This window comes from Ovis aries, chromosome 1 (genome assembly GCF_016772045.2).
Source record: "Ovis aries strain OAR_USU_Benz2616 breed Rambouillet chromosome 1, ARS-UI_Ramb_v3.0, whole genome shotgun sequence".
Lineage (NCBI taxonomy): Eukaryota > Metazoa > Chordata > Mammalia > Artiodactyla > Bovidae > Ovis > Ovis aries.
In genome coordinates this window covers 10323072-10346575 of record NC_056054.1, presented here as the reverse complement: position 1 = coordinate 10346575, position 23504 = coordinate 10323072, and the positions used below count along the sequence as shown (strand labels likewise).

Genomic DNA, 23504 nt, shown 5'->3' with positions numbered 1-23504 from the left:
CTTTGGGAATAACTAATTTCTTTCCTTTTTTAAAGAAAGTCTATCCTTTCATTCAAGTTGTTTTGTATGATACAACACTTTTTAGGCACTTTGCTGTAGGAAATAGCGTATCTTTTCACTGTATTATCTAGGTGGGGAAACTGAGTTATAGAAATACTGCTCTGCTTTACATAGCTAAAATTCAACTAGCTACTCAACTAAACTTTCATGAATTCTATTAACTTTCTAGTAAAGATCCTTACCAGCAAATGATGATAATTTTGTCTCCCCTTTTCCATTATTTCTCCTAATTTCTTTAACATGCATTGGGTCGAAAATCCAGCAAGAGTTAAATAATAATGCTGACATTTATAAATTGTGTTCATTTTTGTAATTATTAACAGAAGGTTTCCATTCATTTTACTTTTAAATTCAATGACTGTTATTGATCAGAAGTAGGTATTTCCTTACCTGATCAAGAGAGTATCTATTTTAAGAAATGTATAGTGAATTACATTGAAATTTTTTTTGACATCTATCTATCTATCTAGTCTTATGTGACCTGTTGATAAAGTTATACATTAAGAGATTTTCTAATACTGACTCATTCTAACATTCCTACATTATATAGTATATTAAGGCATATTACAAATAAAAATCTTTTCTAATCTCAGAAAATTCCAGAAAGAAAAAAATCACTATTCATGGGTATACTTTAATGGTCTCCAATCAGCTCTCTTTCTCAGTCTATGACAGTTATTTAAAACTTCTGATATATTCCTTAAGCCTCAAGTACATATTACTTATGTAACATAGTAAAATACATATATATCTTAAGTACTCTGCTTGTACCCCCCACAATGCTTTATGTTAGCATCCTCCCAACAATGACTAATTTCACAAATATTTAATAAGAAATCAAAGACTAATAACTTGAGAAGTGAAAATCTTATGACCCAAAAGCTCTCAGAAGCAGAAAAACAGATGTCAAAACCAAAAAAATCCTTTACTAGTATCTTTACTTTCCCTTTGTTTACCATAAAGTATATATCAGTATTACAAGACAGTGTTTCAGAAATGAAAAACCCAGATTCCATAACCAAGTTAACTTGACATAGCTAAAAAACAAGCTACAACATTATTGCATCCTACTTTCCACAACTATGAGTCACTATTATCACAATTAACTGATTTGCTTTCCCATTCTAATCCATTTATTTCAATGAGATTATAGATTAGCTCTCCTTTTATTATGAGCAGAAAGAAAAAAATCATTATTTAAAAGTAATATTTACTGAATTCCAGTTTTTAGAATCTATAGAAAAGGGGAAAAGAAAAAATGAGAAACAACTTTTATTTATAGAACAAAGTCTGGTAGACTAATAATAAGGTCTTGATGAAGGCCCCTGATTGGCTCCTTCCTGGCCATATGGCTTTGAATAACATTAACCTCTACAAACCTCAGTTCTCTTATCTATAAATGGACTTAATATCATCTACTCTGGCCTTTTTATTCTGGAGGATGAAACAATGTAGTACATATAAAAGTATCTGTAACTGTAAATATTATATAGAAAATATAGTAACATGCAATAGGATTTGAATGAAGAAATGCAACCAGGAGGACAAACGATGCCATGCCAGTAACAAAGGAAGAAGTATGACAACTGGCAAACCCAGAAAACTGTAACTGAAGAATAATCAAGAGCAATTGGGAAGAAGTGGATAAACATATATAAACACATTTCCATATCTTAGTGAGTTATATGGGAAAGTAAAAATACTAAGACTAAAATGAATTGTGTAAAGTGGAGAATAAGGAAGCAAGTTGAAACAAAGCTACACGTTAAGCAAAGAGAAAAGCCAAGGGAGGTTTTTACAAGGTGTCAGAAGCTAAAGCTATGATCTTATTAAGTCAAGAGAAAAGTTATTACAAGTAACTGATGGTCAAAAGTAAAGACTGACCACAGCTGTTAAATCTATCAGTATTTTATGAGCATTAGGTTAATAGTACTGTTTCAGAATAATTCATTGGAACTCCTTCTTCCAACCTATTTTTGGAAATGAAGAGTGATAAAGCATTAGGTAGTACTGAAAAATGAATATAGATTTCCAATGGTCACTGAGGAGAAATACCTAAAAGAACAGAACAATGAAGAAGGAAGCAAGAGAAGGGGAGAGGAAACAGGAGTGGGGAGAGGAAGTAGGAAAGAAAGGGAGAGAAGGGTAAGGAAGGGAAAGGGAAATAAAGAATCCGGTATCCATAGTTTAACATGAGGTCCCCTGAGGAATTTCTAGAAGAATGATGAAGGTCTGATCCCAAAGGATTGGTGTAGCTGAAAACAGAGAGGACTTCTCAGAGAAAACCTAGCTTTACCCACTCACGCGTTGGAACTTCCTTATTTTGGGATCAGCATAAAGAACGCTTCTAGACCTTATGCCTTGGACTTACATTCCTGCTTGGTTCTTGAGTCCAGTCAATCAAGTGGTGAGCTCTTACGGAAGTTCTTCCCCAAAATCATGACGAAACTTCCTATTTGGTATTTTATAACACATTATTACACTCTGAATAGTTGATAAAAATGTAGGTATTTCTGGGTCCTGACAGTTCCATCCTATTGATGTTCTCTAGTCACTGGAATATCTGATTGTTTTCAAAACAGTAATACAAATAACCCTTCCTGATGCCCCCTTCCCTTAATGTATGTAGTCTTTCCTATAACTGTCTTTCATCTCAAGGAGTGTCACTGGGTCATGTACAGGGAGAAACTGATGTCTCTGGTACCCTGACAGCACTGCGATTCCTTATGGATTCCTCGTGTCCAGATTGGGGCATGAAAAGGATGGAGATCTGCTCTGTACAGACATAACTGTAGTCTTCTGAAATATACACTGCCATATGGATCTCCCCTAGGTGTCAGGACATTTCTTTATCTCTAATTCAGATATCTCTATTTTGCCTGCTTCTACTACCATTCTTTCAATCTAACTTCTACCACCTTCTTTGTAGCTACCACACTCATACCCATCCAACTCTACAGCTTTATCATCACTACCCTATACAGTTACCTTCCACTGGGCACCATGGAATTCCTGTTTAATTGAGGCATCAGTCTGACTCACATAAATCACTTATATCGCTTGCCTTTTCCTACTCTAAAACAGTGGTTCTCAATACCAGAGGATTTTGTCCCCCAGGGGACATTTGGCAATGTCTGAGGACATGGTGCTACTGGCAACTAGCAGGTAGAGGTCAAGGATGCTACGAAATATCCTATAATGCCTAGGATGTATTGCCCCTCACTACAAAGACCTATCTGGCTCAAACTGTCAACAGTGCTGAGAAACCCTGCTTAGAGACATCTGAGTGAAAAAAATCTCTTCCACACAGTCTCACATTCTCAACCACCCTAATATAAAAGAAAGGGAAAGGTAAGCTTTCTCCAGATCAAATGTCATCTCAAAAAAACAGCTAATTCATGCTATCTTTACTTCTCAGCTTCTGCACTCACACCATCTGTATAAAATACAGAACATCCTCAAACAATTGCTGCTATTGCATATTCATTCCCTGGTCCTTTTCTAAATTCTTAAATGATTACACTGTCTTTACTCTGTTCCAACCACTGCTATGTCATTAACTGCATGGATAACTTCACTGACTTCAAGATTCACAGTTACAGGAGCTCTCCAACTTTCATCTCCAGAACAACCTTAAAATAACAGAGCTCTATCCCTACCCTTTTTACTCACACACCTCAAAATTGGAATCCTGTATCACCCATCAAAGTCCCCTTTATCTTCAACCCACTGATCTACAGAACTGGTTCCTCAATCAATTAACTCTTCCAAAGATAACCTGGCCATTAATCCTTCCTGAAAAACACTTAAATCTTTACATACTTCATTAGCAATAACTGTAAAAGGCTTATTACTACCTTAAATAAACAATCACACCATAAACTCATAAACCTCCATAAACTTCAGCCATGTCTGCTATTATAAATCTCAAATCCTTGAAGACTCACTTTCCCTAATCCTTCACTGAAACTGTTAAAAATCACAGAACAGCATTATTAAGGAACAAAGTGAATTAGAAGCCTTAATTACTACTTGGAAAAAGTTTCCTGTAACTCTGGTTGATTCCTTACTATTATTCTTAAGATAATTCAATTTCCTCAACCTTCATTAAGAGTCTCCTCTCACCCCATCCACAAAACACTTCTTAATCAAGAACTTCCTTTCTTGAATGAATAATTCATGTGTGGAACCAAAAAAAAGGGGGAAAAAAGGTGAAATGTTTACTTGAGCATTGTCAGGTTCATCTTTAATTCTGTCTAGTAGTCCCTGCTGTGGTGCCATTGCTTTGTCATACTCATCATCCAAAGGTTCTTCTTTAATTCTAATATTTGATGCAAAGGAATTTCCCAGTTCCGAACCAATGGATTCTTTATTGGCAAATGGATAGCTGGAATCCTAAAACACAATATAAAGGATTAATAAATATTCAGATTTTTAAATTATTCCTCTTCAGGTTTAACACCCAAAGAAAAGCTCATTGGAAATGAAGAACTCTATGGATGTTCATAAGAGTCCCTACGCTTATAAGTAAATGTGATCTATGTCCAAATATCAAATACAAATAAAGAATCTAAGAGCAAAGACTTCTTAGCACATCTCCAAAGATGTCCTTATCCAAATAATAAAGGAAATGTTAAAAAACCAGTGCTCTACCTAATACATACAGTTACAGTTTAGAAAATCACATAAAGAAAACGTTGACACTTGCCACAGTTACAGCAATCTACATACACACTGAAAACTTACCCTAAAGTTTGTTTCTGGGGTTTGTGGTAAATGGGTATGTAATGTTTCTTCAACTTGATTAGCTATTGAAAGAAAAAAAACAAAACAAAACAAACATATGTATATGAATAACAAATCTTACAAAGAGGACCTACAAAGCTACTACTTGATAATCACCTCTCTTTCCAACAAAGATGCTCATTAGAGTGAAAAGGGTACCAAAAAATACCCACAAGGTAGTTTCACTCAAAATAAACAATCTGGCCCCACCTAGCTTTCAGCCTCACCTCACACTATTTCCTTGCTCAAACCTAAATAAAGTGGTTACTTTATTCACCATGTTCTAAAAATTACTTAAGTTTGTTCTTCCCCATCTCTGCTTATATCATTCCAAGTCCCCACTATCCTAATCTTTACACAGTCTTCCAGATTCAGCTCAGTTCAAAAATCACCTCTCCTCTAGAAAACCTTCCCTTGTCTACTAAGTTAAAAATAATTTCTCTTCTAAGAATACCTAAAACACAGTTTCAGTTATTTCAAAGAATATTATTGTACTGCTTTATTAAAAACTCTTCTACCATTGTCTTCAATTATAAATTAAATTTTATGCTATTCAACTGGTCATTAACACTTCAACTACTTGACTTGTCTGTTCTGCTATTAGACATTATGTTCCCTGAAGATAAGTACCCATATAATTTATTCCTTCTAGGCATACTGAAAATACATTAAATAATATATACTGAAAAATACAGTATACCCTTGTACATAATGGATACTTAAACTAATTGTTCTTTATAATGATACTGATTTGTTCTATCATAGTTTTCCTAGCACTGTAACACAAGGAGTAGTATATTCAACCTTGCTTTCTTTCACACCTATTGAATATTTATTGAAATTTTACTATTTTCACTACACCAGGTTAGGCCCCAAGAACACAAAAATGAGTAAGATACAGTCCGGCCCTCAATAAACTCTCACACTAACAAGTAAAGGCAAAACAAACAGCTATGATACTGTGTGATAATTACTATAAACAAATGAGGCATAAACAAAATGCTATGGAAATATAGATGCGGAAACAAACATTCTTGATGCAGCGAGATTAGGGATGACCACAGGGTAGAAGAGGTTTATGAGTTAGGTATTGTCAGATAAGAAGCACTTTTACAGGCACATATACAAGAGAGAAAATGACATGCAAGCAAATGGAACAGCAAGAGAAAAGAAAGGCATAGAAATAAGAAAATGTATATATTCAAGAATGGAACTGAAGCTAAAGTATAGGGTATGCTGGGCAAAGAGGCTCAAGAGGAGTCTTAAGAAACTTTTAAAACATAAAATAGAAATGATATCAAAAAGGAAAACCCTCCCTAAATTGGACTAATTGGTGGGACAGCAGTTTGAATTAGTGCTTACAGCACAAAGAAGTTAAATCCAACTTCAGGTTCCAATGTTCAACCAAAGAAAATGAACAGGTGATTCGAGTATCTTGCCTTCTCATCAAAACATTGCAACCAGGGGAGGGAGAAATGAGGTTTAGAGCTATTTTTCAACCATTTATACCATTACCAATAGTTACTGGGAGAAATTCAGTCACTCTGCAAAGAACAAGGATAAAAGAAAAATGACAAGCTTACAATGAATTTCACTGTTCACACTTTGCTTAGTATCAGAAGTAATAAAAGCTGTATTATTATCAGTATGTTGTTATTTATTGTGTTTTATGGCTCTATTCCAACAATTATTACCTGCTTTATCAAAAAAACTGCTTTTCAACCTTGAATCCAACTCTTTATGGGGTTTATCCAACCGTTTTTCACGTTCATGATAAGTTAGGTCTCTATTTTTCTCCTTTCCAGAAAATGTCTCTTTGCTGTTTTCTCTTACTAGACTAAAATCTTTCCGTATTGATTTAAAGACAGAAACCTGATCAAATTGTTTAGGAAAGTCTTTTTTTAATTTATTTTGAATCTGTATTTCATTTTCATTGTCTGATTCATGCTGTGTGACTCTTCTCTCTACTTCCAAGCTATCATCAGTATGAATTGAAGAAACAAGATTGTCCTTTGAACTAAAATCCTGTTCATCCTCATTGTCACTACCAACGACTGGAATTCCTGCAAGATCCCCAGAGTTCAAAAAATAATCATCTTCATCCAGCAATGAATTTTCAGATCCTGTTTGATTCGGCATTCCATAAGACATGCTGTCAAGGGTAGGAGTTAAGTTGTGGTCTATATCTTCAGACATTTCTGTATCCATGATACCACCACCTTAAAAAGTAAAATACTGTTTAGACAAATGATAGTGCTAAAGATGACCATATTTATAAGGTCTGTCTGGCATTTAACAAATTATATATATTTTTTCTTTTCAAACAAAATATAGATAATAATACTGCAATATTCAATAGGTGTGACAGATATCCCTATCTGACAGATAAGGAAACAGGGACATAAAACTTGAGAAACTATTTTAAGTTAGAAAGAAAGTCAACGCAATATAGAAAGAGTACCAACTTCAGAATGAGACATCTGTGTGTTGGAATCATAGCATAATTACTGAAAATCTATGTGATCCTGAGAAGAAACTCTAAGGCTTCCTTATCTATAAAACAGTATAATACTCACCTTGCAGATTAATTTGTGGTGAGGTTTAATGATAGTATGTATAAAGGGCCTACTAACACAGAGACTGACACACAGAAGGGAATATGAAAGTGATAATTATAGTTATCATAGAGACTATTCTGAGGAGCTGAGATTAGAACCCAGTTCTCTGACCTCAGAGTCCTAATTTCCCTACACTAACCCCTAATAAACACAGCAGTTACTGTTTACAGTGGTGAATATTAAAACATAAAAATAAAATTTATCCAAGCCAGAATAAATATTAAAAATTGTTTACTGTTTGAACTACATGCTCAAGTCTCTCCCATTCCAAAATAAAACAAACAAGAAAACTCAGTCCTGTATTTCTTTTTCCTGCCCTAATTCACCTTTCTTTCACAAACTGCTAGGGGGAAAGTTTACATTGGTTTGTTTCTACTTCATCTCCCAGTCATTAACCCTTTGAACTTATTGCAGTCTGGTTCCCAATTTCACACTGGAACCTCTCTCATTAAGATCAATGATTTCCGCATGCCAAATTCAATTATTCTTTCAATCTTTATGTGTCATATCCCTCCCAGATAAAATACTTTGGTTTCTTTGACATGCACTATTTTCTATTTTCCTTACTATTCTATGGAGAAGGAAATGGCAATCCACTCCAGCACTATTGTCTGGAAAATCCCATGGACAGAGGAGCCTGGTAGGCTACAGTCCACGGGGTCGCAAAGAGTTGGACACGACTGAGAGACTTCACTCACTTCACTTACTATTCTATTAATTTATTCCATTCTTCTCTTCCTACTTTATGTTTTCAATATTCCAATTCTCTTCTAATTTTATATACTCAGACCATTTTATTCACCATCATAGCCTTGACTTTTGCTAATGACTTCCCAAATGTTTTAGCTTAGAACTTTCCTCCAAACTTCAGATGTCTATATTCAACTAGCTTCTATCGGACCCCTAAGAACCTTCAACTTAACACCTCTAAAATCAAATTCATCATGTTCCCATTCCAAGAATACTTTCTTGTACTTTATTTCTGTCACTTAATTAATAGCAATGCCAAATCAGCAGACTGATCAAGATTTTAAAAAAAGACTCACTCCAATTTTCCTTTCTCTTGGGACAAATTCTGTTAACTGTATTAATATCTCTTTCAAATCCATCTCCTTCTTTGGTTACCATTCCAACACTTCACATCTCTTCCTATTGACAGTGCACTATAACTCAATCCACAGGATATCTAGCAGGCAACCATATTCTTACAAATCCTGCCCTCAAACCATATTTAATTGGTCCATGAGCAAACAAGCTAGAACTGGTGAAAACACAAGAGTGAAGCAAAAACTGAAAATATTAGTGGCACCAACAGCTTTGCTTTTATTTCATGTGGCTGGATCTTCAAATCATTCCCTGAGTTCCATGATCCAGGATAAATTTCTCTTTTTGTTCAAACTGATTTGAGTTGGATTACTTCTAATCAAGTCCTAACTATATAATATAGGGTCCAAATGAAAGCTTTCTTCAAGTTGCCCCCTTCATAAAGATATCAGAATTATCTTTTGAAACCATTAACCATTCCACATTCTATCTTCACTTGAAATCCTTCAAAAATATCCCTTGGCCTAAAAGTACTCATTCATTCATTCAGCACCTATTTATTAGGAAATCGCTTCATGGTAACTACTCTGCTAGGTTCTAAAGGATATGATGATGAAAAAGATAGCTATGATTCCCTCTCTTCAGACAACTAGAGAAACAGAGAAAATAATAAAATTAGAAAATCACCATTTTCATGTAACTAACTGATTTTAAATACAGATGGTAAACTCATAGGAATTTCCGCAACTTACTTTCACATAGTATAACACACAGAGAAAAGCATGGAGGGAAGAGAAAGTATGTACATCACAGATATTCACTATACTATTCTTATTCTTTAGACTGTTTTATTTGAAAATTTTCCCAGTAACAGAATAGGGAGAAAATATAAAGAAGCAGGGTGTTAAAACACACACATAGTGAGATAAATTTACCAGATCATAAGGCAACCAAAGGTCACGGTTACAGCCTTCTCCACAGAAGTTTATCCTTACTACCTGACCACATGGTATATAATCAGTAACTGTTTAATGAATGAAAGAATATGCATTCTTGTGATCAACATTTTAATCTAAGTACTATAGTATATAAGAAATCATCTAAAAAGTAATATTGCCAAGAGACTTCCAAAATCTTTATGTTTAAATTCAGGATATGATATTGGGAGGAAAGGGGAACCACCTGAAAAGAACTGGATCTCTAACTCACACCAAAATAGTGTCCAGATGTATTTACCTTCGAGACATAAAAAAATAAAACACCAATATTTTTAAAAAATGGAAGAATTATTTTTAGGGAAAAGCCTTTCTAAGAATGACACAAAACCTAGAATAAAAGACTGACTGAGTAAAAGAATAAAAGACCAAATGTAATTATAAAAAATTCCTAACGAGAAGGAAACATAAGGCAAACCAAAAGATCAAAGACAAAGCTGTCAAAAACATTTTACTGCACTTTACATCACAACAGATCCTTTCCCTAATGGATGAATATCGGACTCTTAGTTCAGGAAAGATACCGAAAACAAATACATTTATGAAAGCAAAGGATCTAAATGAACATTTCATAGGAAAGAAAACACTAAGGTTGAACTTTGGTCATTAACGAAATACAAGTTAATAATGCAGTTAAGGTTTTGATAACAGCCTGGCAGCTATGCTACTGGCCAAAGCTGTCAAACTATGGCCCGAGGCCAAAAAATACACAAAGAAGAGTGTGGCATAGACCATATGTGAGCTGTAAGGCCTAAAGTATTTACTATGTGGCCCTTAAGAGAAAAAAAAGTTTGCCAATCCCTGTAGTAGGGAATTCCTATTATAATCCCTATTAGGCAAAGTATAAGATGGCACAATCAGTAAAAAAAAAAAAAAAAAAAGTAACCAGGCAATAGTTATGAGACTTTACACATACCTCTGATCCAGTAATTCAATTTCTAAGAATTTATCCTATAGACATTTCTCAAAAGATCTATGAAAAAGAACATGAATAAACAGCAAAGACTGGAAACTGTCTATCTGTTCAACAATGAGGCTCAATTAACTATAGTACATACCTATAACAGAATATTATATAGTTGGTAAAAAGAATGAGGCAGCTTTATAAGAGTTCTCAGAGTCAATTAGTAAAAATACCTAAACTGAGAAAGAATAAACATATATATATTAGGCTATCATTGCTATATGTTTTATAATTTATGTGTATGTTTGTGTATACGTTAAATATACCTTCCACTGATTTTCTGTGACACCAGAATCAGGTGGCTATGAAACAGAAACACTAACTTTCAAAGCATATCCTTTTTTATGTTGAGTTTTGAAGCACATCTATTATCTATTGAAAAAACAAAATTTATTTTAATTTGAGAATGCACCCAAGATTTTCAGAGGTGGCATTTGCTATTAAGTTATCTAATCTGAATTGCAATTTTGATAGTTATCACGCAATAAATCTACAGGCTGAACAAAAGTATATGAGATTAAATTATGTTAGTTATATTAGCATACAGAATTAAACAGAACAGAATTGTACTCATCCTTGTGGCCCAAATAAAAGAAATAGGTTCTGTTTCTCAGAGCCTACATCTACAGAAAAAATGCAACACTAAATTGTATTTGGGGATACAAGTGGATAATGAAACACTTGAAAGCAAATTTCTCACAAAAGATTCCTACCTAATTTTTAGACACTGAACTGGATCGGTATGTTTGAGGGAAAAAATGGTATATGGCTAGAAGTGAATAAGTGTAAGGAAGAGTTCTTAAAAGTTATGAAAGAGAAAATGCAGGAGGACAGATATATTAGGAATTTCCAAACCATATAAAAAAGATCCCAAAAAGGAAATAATATGATTTACGTTTTACAAGGAACAGGATGTAAAGTAGCAAGACTACTTTAAAGCTGTTAAATGTTACAGGGCGTGAAGAAGGGAAGCAAGGATATCATGTAGGAGGCTACTGCAGTAATCCAAGGAAAAACTGGTGGCTCAGACCAGGATAGAATGGTGGATGTGAGGAACAGTACTCAGATTTAGATATAATTTGAAAGTAAAGGCATTTCGTGGTATACGAGAAGCTGTATATGAAAGGAGTCAAAAATAGCAGAAAAGGGTGCCATGTCGTGAGACATAAACACTAAAGGAGGAAGAGACTGAGAGGGGTGGCATGAATAGTTTGGTTTGGACCTGTTAATTTTGAAAACCTTACGAAACTTGCAAATGGAGATATCAAGAAGGCAACTGGACATATTAACGAGGTAAAGAAGAAACTCTTGTCAAAAAATGATATATAAATTTGGGAGTCATAGATGAAATGATGGTACTTCAAGTTCATGAGACTAGTTAAGATAACCTAGTGATTGAACTTACTACTGATGGAAGAGAGCTTAGAGTCCTGAGATACTTCATTCAACTTTTAGAAATCTGGTAGGAAGGAAGGAATCAGGGAAAGAGAGTAAAATGGAACAACCAATGAGGCAGGAGGAAAATTAGGGGGGTGATATTATAGAAGCAAAGTGAAGAAAATATTTCAATTAGAAAGAAGTGGCCAACCTTAATGAATGCTACTGAGCTAACACAGAAAAATGAAGGCTGAAGACTGATTATTAATATTGGCAAAGCTGAAACAAACTTCTTACTTGACAGGAGCTTTATCAGTGGAAAATGCATACACAAAAGCTGGAGTGGGGTGATCCCATAAAGAGACTCAGAGGAGAGAACTTTAAGTACAAACAACTCTACAGAGGAGTTTTGCTCTAAATTAAAGAAAATGAGCAGAAACTGGACTAAAATAGAGACTGAAAAGTTCTTCTGACTCTGTATTTTTGCTTTCTTTGTTTTGGGTAGTTTTTTGGAGGGGGGAGTTTTGTTTTTTAAGATGAAGACTGTCACAGCTTATAGCATACTCCTAGGAATGATTCAATAAAGAGGGAATAACAGTGGGAACAGAATCTAAAAAAGAGTGGCTATCTGTGTATATGTAACTGACTCACTCTGCTGTATAACAGAAATTAACACTGTAAAACAACTATATTCCAATAAGAAAAAATTATTAAAAAAAAAAAAAACAACAGAGGGAGGAGACCTCCCTGGTGGTCCAGTAGCTAAGACTCAGTGCTCTCAGTGCAGGAGGCCTAGGTTCGATCCCTGATCAGAGAACTAGATCCTCACATACTGCAACTAAAGATCCTGTGTGATGCAACAGAGACTGAAGATCCTGAGAGCCGCAAGCAAGACGCGTGCATGCTAAGTCACTTCAGTCGTGTCCGACTCTTTGCAACCCTACGGGCTATAGCCCACTAGGCTCCGCTACCCACAGGATTCTCCAGGCATGACTACTGGAGTGGGATGCCACGCCCTCCTCCAGGGGATCTTCCCAACCCAAGGATCAAACTCAAGTTTCTTACATCTCCTGCACTGGCAGGCAAGTTCTTACCACTAGTGCCACCTGGGAAGACCCAGTGCAGCCAAATAAACAAACATTTTTTCAAAAAAGGGAAAAACTAGTAAGAGGGAAAATCTGTGCAACAGGGATGTGATCAGTACATAAATTTCCTTTGTGAAAAAATAAAATGAGCATACTGGTTAAATGCAGGTAGGCTGTTAAGATTTTCAGAAAGAAGAATGAAGTTATATAAAGCACTTAAGTACAATATTTGTGTTTGAATATGAAAATAAATTTCATGAGGTCAAATGAGCTTTTATGCCTTGTCGTCCTTTTTGCTTTCGATTTAGTGGCATATTGGTATTTCTATACCATACACAAGAATCATTTTACTTTAAGGTACAACCACCAACTAAAGAATCCATTAAAGGAAGCTACAAAAATGAACATTATGAAAGGGCTATTACTCATTTCTAATATATTACTCAATTAATTTCATATATTTTTATTTCAATAAATGATAACTTTCAGAAATAAAATACTGTCAATTGTAATTTCAACCTTAGAAGTTATGGTTCTCCAATAACTTTGACACTGTTTTTCTCTCTTAATAAACAAAGGATCGAAAGAAAAAACACAAACTCAACAAAATGCAAAAATAAATAACAGCAAGCATAAAAGCAAGGTAATCTTGGTTCCTTTTAAACTTTTAAATTAGCATTTTGCCTTGACACTGAAATAGTTCTAGGAAATGATTTTTGTTTACAACAAAATACAATCTTATGATTATACAATAGAGGAGACAAATAGATTCAAGGGATTGGATCTGGTAGACAGAGTGCCTGAAGAACTACGGATGAAGGTATGAAACACTATACACGAGGTGGTGACAAAACCATCTCCAAGTGGGCACAGAAACAGCAAGGACCTAAGAGAAGCAGAAGAGATTAAGAGGTGGCAACATGAAAAGAAATGCATCTGAGTCAGTTCTAATGAGGTATATGAACCTAGAGCCTATTAAACAAGGAGCAGTCAGTCAGAAAGACAAAATCAAATATTGTGTATGAATGCATACATACAGATCTAGAAAGACGGTCCTGATGAACCTATCTGAAGGGTAGCAGTGGAGACACAGACATAGAGAACAGCTTCATGCACACAGGGGGAGGGAGAGGAATGAGACGATGGGATGGATGGAGGGAATAACATGGAAACATATAAACTACCATATGTAAACAGATAGCCAATGGGAATTTGCTATATGACTTCAAACCACGGCATGTCTAGGAGAAACCACCACAATATTGTAAAGCAATTATCCTTCAACTAAAAACAAATAAATTTAATAACTTAAAAAAAAAGAAGAGGTGGCAAGAATACACAGAAGAACTATACAAAAAAAGTTTTAATAACCTGGATAACCACGATGGTATAACCTGGATAATCACTCACCTACAGCCAGACATCCTGGAATGTGAAGTCAACTGGGCCTTAGGAAGCATTACTATGAACAAAGCTAGTGAAGGTGATGGAATTCAAGTTGAGCTACTTCACATCTTAGAAGATGATGCTGTGAAAGTGCTGTATTCAATATGCCAGCAAATTTGGAAAACTCAGCAGTGGCCACAGGACTGGAAAAAGTTTCTTTTCATCCCAATCCCAAAGAAAGGCAATGCCAAAGAATGTTCAATCTAGTGTACAATTGCATTCATTTCACATGCTAGCAATATAATGCTCAAAATTCTTCAAGCTAGGCTTCAAAAGTACGTGAACTGAGAACTTCCAAATGTATAAACTGGACTGAGAAAATGCAGAGGAATCAGAGATCAAACTGCCAACATCCACTGGATCATAAAAAAAGGGAATTTCAAAAAAAAATCTGCTTAATTGATTATGCTAAAGCCTCTGACTGTGTGAATCAGAACAAACTGCGAAAAATTCTTAAAGAGATGGACATACCAGACCACCTTGCCTGCCTCCTGCAAAACCTGTATACAGGTCAAGAAGCAACAGTAAGAACTGGACATGGAACAACAGACGGGTTCAAAATGGGGAAAGGAGTACGTCTAGGTTGTATATTGTCACCCTGCTTATTTAACTTATATGCAGAGTATAGCACGCAAAATGTATGGCTGGATGAAGCCCAAGCTGGAATCAAGACTGCCGGGAGAAATATCAACAACCTCATATGTGCAGATGATACCATTCTAATAGCAGAAGGTGAAGAGGAACTAAAGAACCTCTTGATGAGGATGAAAGAGGAGAGTGAAAAAGCTGGCTTAAAATTCAAAATACAAAAAACTAAGATTATGGCATCTAGTCCCATCACTTCATGGCAAATAAGATGGGGAAAACGTGGAAGGAGCAACAGACTTTATTTTCTTGGGCTCCAAAATCACTGCAGATGGTGACTACAGCCACAAAATTAAAACATGGTTGCTCCTTGCAACTAAAGCTATGACAAATTGAGACAGCATATTAAAAAGCAGAGACATCACTTTGCCAACAACAGTCCATATAGTCAAAGTTATAGTTTTTCTAGTAGTCATAAACAGATGTGAGAGTTGAATCATAAAGAAGGCTCAGCACTGAAGAACTGAGGCATTCAAATTGCAGTGTGGACAAGCCTCTTGAGAGTCCTTGGACAGCAAGGAGATCAAACCAGTCAATCCTAAAGGAAGTCAATCCTGAATATTCACTGGAAGGACTGATGCTAAAGCTCCAATACTGTGGCCAACTGACGTGAAGAGCCAACTCATTGGAAAAGACCCTGATGCTGAGAAAGATTAGGCACAGGAGGAGAAGGGGATGATAGAAGAGGAGATGACTGGATGGCATCACCAACTTAATAAGCAGACTCTAGGAGATAGTGAAGGACAGGGAAGCCTGGCATGCTGCAGTCAATGGGTTCCAAACAGCTGGATATGACTCACCAAATGAACAGCAACAACAAAGTAATAAAAGCCCCTTTAAACTATAAGATCAGGAATATAGTTTACCAGTTAAAAGTCCAATAAAGTCAGGAATTAAAAATGAAACATACACGCTTAAAACATTTATTTTTACTTGGTATGTATAAAAAAAAGCACATTGACCTATCACTGATGATCATTAAGACTTTGGAAACGGGTTTGCTAATTTGAGCTCTTCCTTGAACAAATTACAGCTCTAATGCAACCTTCCAGATCGCAACTTTGGTTTTTGTAGAATGGAATAAGAAAATAAAGGTACCTCCATGTTTTTACTGACTTGACCGAGTTAAATCTTCCTAAAGTATTAAAAATACTCACAGAAACAATTTTACTTTTCAGAGGAAATTTCATTATTGTCAAAAAAAGTACAACTAAAATTAATCACAATAAAAAGTACCACTAGAATAAACAAGTTTAGGAAATTCTGACTCTTGTAAGCACGCAATTCATCAAAAGCTAAATGAAGTTGTCTTCTTCTGAAACTACTAGATGCTCTTCAACAGTCATTCTAGCTTCCTCCCTTAATGACAGGCCCTCATTCTCATTGGGGCACATTTATTGCTGTTCAGTAGCTAAGTTGTGTCTCTTGGTGATCCCATGGACTACACCACACCAGACCTCCTTGTCCCTACCATCTCCCAGAATTTGGAACACTTACAGTAACAAAAAGATTGTAATCTCAGCTTATGATCCTAAGATGAAAAAGCATATTGGCTACTAATAGGCCAATAACCAACAGAAAACTTTTCATGGAAATTGATAATAATTGGAATACAACAAATCATTCTTCTTTCAAACTGAAAGTGTCAATTCATTAATGAGTCAGGGCTGTAATTTTTTTTTTAATAGACTACAACAGAAAACATAGCTCAGAGTCACAATCAGTTCAGTTCAGTCACTCAGCCGTGTCCGACTCTTTGTGACCCCATGAATCACAGCATGCCAGGCCTCCCTGTCCATCACCAATTTCCAGAGTTTACTCAAACACATGTCCATCAAGTCGGTGATGCCATCCAGCCATCTCATCCTCTGTCGCCCCTTCTCCTGCTGCCTCCAATCCCTCCCAGCATCAGGGTCTTTTCCAATGAGTCAACTCTCCACATGAGGTGGCCGAAGTATTGGAGTTTCAGCCTCAGCATCAGTCCTTCCAATGAATATTCAGGTCTGATTTCCTTTAGAATGGACTGGTTGGATCTCCTTGCAGTCCAAGGGACTCTCCAGAGTCTTCTCCAACACCACAGTTCAAAAGCATCAATTCTTCAGCACTCAGCCTGCTTCACAGTCCAACTCTCACATCCATATACGACCACAGGAAAAACCATAGCCTTGACTAGATGGACATTTGTTGGTAAAGTAATATCTCTGCTTTTCAATATGCTATCTGGTCGTAACTTTCCTTCCAAGGAATAAGCATCTTTTAATTTCTTGGCTGCAAGCACCATCTGCAGTGATTTTGAAGCCCCCAAAAATAAAGTCTGACACTGTTTCCACTTTTCCCCATCTATTTCCCATGAAGTGATGGGACCAGATGCCATGATCTTCGTTTTCGGAATGTTGAGCTTTAAGCCAACTTTTCACTCTCCTCTTTCACTTTCATCAAGAGGTGTTTTAGTTCCTCTTCACTTTCTGCCGTAATAAGTAACGCTATAAAATACTGTAACACACACAAGTAGATCTCAACATAAAACACATTTCTAACAGCATCGAAATTAAAAAAGAAAAGAAAAACAGCACTGGTAATGTATGTTAAGTAGCCTTGTTATGGTAATCATTTTGCAATGTACACATATAGCAAGTCATTACGTTATATATCTAAAACTAATACAATGTTATATGTCAATTTAATCTCAATTTTAAAAAATGTCTACCATGGTTGATTCATGTTGATGTATGGCAGAAACTATCACAATATTATACAGTAATCACCTTCCAATTAAAAATAATTTTTAAAAAAGTTTTAAACAAAACAAAAACAAGCGCTCCTACATAATTTTGCTTCTGATGCACATTAATGTTTGAGGATCACTGAACTAAGGAGCAATATTGCATAGGAACCTGGAATGTTAAGTCCGTGAATCAAGGCAAATTGGAAGTGGTCAAACAGGAGATGGCAAGAGTGAACGTTGACATTCTAGGAATCAGCAAACTAAAATGGACTGGAATGGGTGAATTTAACTCAGATGACCATTATATATACTACTATGGCCAGGAATCCCTTAGAAGAAATGGAGTAGCCATCACGGTCAACAAAAGATCCCGGAATGCAGTACTTGGATGCAATCTCAAAACAACAGAATGATCTCTGTTCGTTTCCAAGGCAAACCATTCAATATCACAGTAATCCAAGTCTATGCCCCAACCAGTAATGCTGAAGCAGCTGAAGTTGAACGGTTCTATGAAGACCTACAAGACCTTTTAAAACTAACACCCAAAAAGATGTCCTTTTCATTATAGGGGACTGGAATGAAAAAGTAGGAAGTAAAGAAACACCTGGAGTAACAGGCAAATTTGGCCTTGGAGAACAGAATGAAGCAGGGCAAAGGCTAATAGAGTTTTGCCAAGAGAATGCACTCATCATAGCAAACACCCTCTTCCAACAACACAAGAGAAGACTCTACACATGGACATCACCAGATGGTCAACACTGAGATCACACTGATTATATTCTTTGCAGCAAAAGATGGACAGGCTCTATACAGTCATCAAAACAAGACTGGGAGCTGACCGGGCTCAGATCATGAACTCCTTATTGCCAAATTCAGACTTAAATTGAACAAAGTAGGGAAAACCACTAGACCATTCAGGTATGACCTAAACCAAATTCCTTATGATTACACGGTGGAAGTGAGAAATAGATTTAAAGGACTAGATCTGATAGAGTGCCTGATGAACTATGGACTGAGGTTCATGACACTGTACAGGAGACAGGGATCAAGACCATCCCCATGGAAAAGAAACGCAAAAAAGCAAAATGGCTGTCTGAGGAGGCCTTACAAATAGCTGTGAAAAGAAGAGAAGCGAAAAGGAAAGGTGAAAAGGAAAGATATACCCATTTGAATGCAGAGTTCCAAATAATACCAAGGAGAGATAAGAAAGCCTTCCTCAGCGATCAGTGCATGGAAATAGAGGAAAACATCAGAATGGGAAAGATGAGAGATCTCTTCAAGAAAATTAGAGATACCAAGAGAACATTTCATGCAAAGATGGGCTCAATAAAGGACAGAAATGGTACGGACCTAACAGAAGCAGAAGATATTAAGAAGCAGCGGCAAGAATACACAGAAGAACTGTACAAAAAAGATCTTCACAGCCCAGATAATCATGATGGTGTGATCACTTACCTAGAGCCAGACATCCTGGAACGTGAAGTCAAGTGGGCCTTAGAAAGCTTCACTACGAACAAAGCTGGTGGAGGTGATGGAATTCCAGTTGAGCTATTTCAAATCCTGAAAGATGATGCTGTGAAAGTGCTGCACTCAATATGCCAGCAAATTTGGAAAACTCAGCAATGGCCACAGGACTGGAAAAGCTCAGTTTTCATTCCAATCCCAAAGAAAGGCAATGCCAAAGAAAGCTCAAACTTCCGCACAATTGCACTCGTCTCACACGCTAGTAAAGTAATGTTCAAAATTCTCCAAGCCAGACTTCAGCAATACGTGAACTGTGACCTTCCTGATGCTCAAGCTGATTTTAGAAAAGGCAGAGGAACCAGAGATCAAATTGCCAACATCCGCTGGATCATGGAAAAAGCAAGAGAGTTCCAGAAAAACATTTATTTCTGCTTTATTGACTATGCCAAAGCCTTTGACTGTGTGGATCACAAGAAACTGTGGAAAATTCCGAAAGAGATGGGAATACCAGACCCACCTGACCTGCCTCTTGAGAAACCTTTATGCAGGTCAGGAAGCAACAGTTAGAATTGGCCATGGAAAACAGACTGGTTCCAAATAGGAAAAGGAGTATGTCAAGGCTGTATATTGTCATCCTGCTTATTTAACTCAGACGCAGAGGACACCATGAGAAATGCTGGGCTGGAAGACGCACAAGCTGGAATCAAGATTGCCGGGAGAAATCTCAATAACCTCAGATATGCAGATGACACCACCCTTATGGTAGAAAGTGAAGAGGAACTAAAAAGCCTCTTCATTCAAGTGAAAGAGGAGAGTGAAAAAGTTGGCTTAAAGCTCAACATTCAGAAAACGAAGATTATGGCATCTGGTCCCATCACTTCATTGGAAATAGATGGGGAAACAGTGGAAACAGTGTCAGACTTTATTTTTCGGGGCTCCAAAATCACTGCAGATGGTGACTGCAGCCATGAAATTAAAAGACGCTTACTCCTTGGAAGGAAAGTTATGACCAACCTAGATAGCATTTTGAAAAGCAGAGATATTACTTTACCAACAAATGTCCGTCTAGTCAAGGCTATGGTTTTTCCTGTGGTCATGTACGGATGTGAGAGTTGGACTGTGAAGAAGGCTGAGTGCTGAAGAATTGATGCTTTTGAACTGTGGTGTTGGAGAAGACTCTTGAGAGTCCCTTGGACTTCAAGGAGATCCAACCAGTCCATTCTAAAGGAGACTAGTTGTGGGTGTTCATTGGAAGGACTGATGCTGAGGCTGAAACCCCAATACTTTGGCCACATCATGAGAAGAGTTGACTCACTGGAAATGACCCTGATGCTGGGAGGGATTGGGGGCAGGAGGAGAAGGGGACGACCGAGGATGAGATGGCTGGATGGCATCACCGACTCAATGGACTTGAGTCTGAGTGAACTCCGGGAGTTGGTAATGGACAGGGAGGCCTGGCGTGCTGCGATTCATGGGGTCTCAGAGTCGGACATGACTGAGCGACTGAACTGAACTGAACTGAACTAAAGCAATGCTTCTCAACAGTTACTGGATATCAGACTCACTTGGTGAGCTTGGAAATGGATTCCTAAATTAACTTCTCAAGATTCTGACTCAGGAAGTCAAGGGTGGCAGTCAAAGATCTGATTCCTAACCCAGCTCTAGGTGATGCTAATACCCTACCACATTTGAGGTAATAGGCTCTAGTTTTTATGAACCAGGCATAATTAACTTCAGATAATAAAACACTATACCCGGAGGCTAAAAGCAATCTTCATCAAGTCCAATCTCTCATCAGATGGTTGAATTTCTTTCACAAAACCCTAAATAGTAAACCATCCCTCTGAATGTTAAACCAACAAAGATGAACTACTGAATGATCTACCACCATGCAAGAGATGAACCATTTATGAACCATTTATGATAGTTCAAAAATAATCCATGTTAAGTACTAATGAAAATGAATTAGTTTCCTCAGGGAGTCATGACTCGAGATCATTGCTTTCTTGTTTTCATTTAAATATGTATTGTTACTGTGGAATTATTAAAGAATGCCATTGATGATTCTATACATTCAATGAAGAGAGATGAGACTCCCAAGTGAGATTCACAGAACTTTTCACTAAATTTTGCTTTTATTTGTTCCCACACTGGGGAAAAATGGGAATATCCAGAACAATTTGACTTTATAACTTGCTAAAAGGTGACTGACAAATGTGAACACTTCTAACACCTCTGATATAAATTGGTTAGATTTTGTCAATTTCAATAGTCCAACTGTATACTATTTTTAGAGCTAAAAAAAGGTTGAACGCACATTATAAAACAAGTAACTTTGTTCTTTACTGTAGGACAACTAAAGCAAATGCAGCAGATTACTGTTTTTGAACAGTGCTCTGAAAGCAATGATCAAGAAGATTTGAGATGTCTATAAATAGATATATTCAGCATAAACCTAAAAACTGTCCAGGGTCTGTTAAAACTGAAGCATATCACTACAACAGAATATCATACATTTTAATCGAGTAAAATATTTATATATTTTTATAACATTTCAGAGAGTATATTACTTCTATAAGGAGAAAGCAATGAAATTTTAACAAAAGAATAAAAGCTGAAGTAATTCATACTAATAGCTGCAGAAGCACAATTCTACAGAGGTATGAGGAGCCAGTTCCAACTGTGCCCCAATCTACAGTTCTACAACTTCCCCATTATTCCTTCTAATTCTAAATTTCTGTGATACAGCTGTTATATATAAAACACAATGTTTTAATTTTCATCTTCTCTCCCTTCTTGCCATACCAAATTTAGCTGATATCCTTTTCTATACAGATAAACAAGGATCTGTTCCAGTTCTGAACCTTACTTTTTATCCCACCCAATTTAACTGGGAAACAAATGCAAGGGTAAAATAGCCATTTTTAACAGCTTTAAAGCTGTAGAACTAGGGCATTAGTAAACTTACAACCATTTCATGCTGTTACTCTCTTGAACTCATTAAACTCAGAAACATCAATTCTACTATCTCATATTACCTGCAACAAAGTCAATAGAGATTTAAACACAGAAAGAAAAAATCCCACTTGAACAACTTAATCTAGAGTAGGGGCTGGTAAACTCTTGATCAAAGGATGGCCCCTGAGCCAGGAATAGTTACATTTTTGAGACAGTAAAAGAAAGAAGTAGGGAAGAGGGGAGGGAAGAGGAGGAAGAGAAGAATACATGGGAGACCCTATTTTTGACTACATCCTACAGAGCTTAAATATTTCCCATTGAGCCCTTTATAAAAAAGGCTTCCTGACCCCTATCTATAGGAATATTGCTGACTGTAGTTCACACAGTATAATTTGCATCATGCTAGGAAAACATACGGCACTAAATAGGCTTAGAAAAGCCCTCGGGGCAATTATCTACAGACCTATCTCTGAGTTACAGCCAAAATGATTCAGAACAAAGCAACTGCAAATTAGGCACTAGGTATAATACACTATCACAAAACTACCTGCACGTCTAGCCGAGTTCTGGTACCAGAATAACCCTTCTGCTGTGAATAAAAAACTTGACGAAATATGTAAAACAAATATATCCAAAGTATGGACAACAATAAACACAAGACTGTGATCTCCAACAAAATGAACTACTGAGTGAGTAGCCTCCACCTTCTGCCTGGGGACATTTAGCAGGGTCCAGCATACAGAGGGAAAACTCAAGCAGAGCACATCAGGCTCAGTACACTGGGGAGACAAGAGACTGAGAAAACTGAAGCAGATGGTATTTGGAGGACACCCCACCAAAAAGAAGAGACAAATATACACTGAAAGAGCCCTAGAAATTCTTTGGCTGAACAGTAAGACACACATGAGAAGGTGGGGAAGGTTATGGTTCTGTGAGAGAATGCAACATATGAGAACTCTGTACATTCTGCTCAATTTTGCTGTGAACCTAAGAATATGCTCTAAAAATTAAAGCCTATCTTTAAAAAAACAAAGAAACCTCGTCAAACAACAAGGAGAATCAAGGGAGACCTCAAAAAGTCACACATTAAAAGTAGGACTGGTATTAGTGTCAGTCGCTTAGCTGTGCCCGACTCTTGCGACCCCATGGACTGCAGCCCGCCAGGCTGCTCTGTCCATGAGATCTCCCAGGCAAGGATACTAGAGTGGGTTGACATTTCCTTCCCCAGGGGATTTTCCCAACCCAGGGATCGAACCCTGGTCTCCTGCACTGCAGGCAGATTCTTTACTGAGTGAGCTACAAAAGCCAACCCTAGAGCTGTCCTAACAAGCTTTAAAA

At 36.7% G+C, this 23504-nt stretch overlaps 1 protein-coding gene across 22 annotated transcripts in view; it reads right to left on the bottom strand.

Moving 5' to 3' along the window:
- ZMYM4 (zinc finger MYM-type containing 4) overlaps positions 1 to 23504 on the bottom strand; it is a 168079-nt gene that overhangs the window by 68560 nt on the left and 76015 nt on the right. For 17 of the 22 annotated variants that reach the window (XM_042245276.2, XM_042245266.2, XM_042245267.2 and 14 more), the window contains 3 exons: positions 6540 to 7064; positions 4807 to 4868; positions 4285 to 4455 (listed from right to left, as the gene is read on the bottom strand). The exons of 3 other annotated variants lie outside the window; for them this stretch is intronic. In XM_042245276.2, coding sequence (XP_042101210.1) covers positions 4285 to 4455; positions 4807 to 4868; positions 6540 to 7053 — 747 coding nt within the window. In that variant the 5' untranslated portion in view covers positions 7054 to 7064. Of the gene's footprint in view, positions 1 to 4284; positions 4456 to 4806; positions 4869 to 6207; positions 6390 to 6539; positions 7065 to 23504 lie in introns of those variants that run through there. 2 more of the 22 variants (XM_042245277.2, XM_060418769.1) reach the window with 1 other exon arrangement.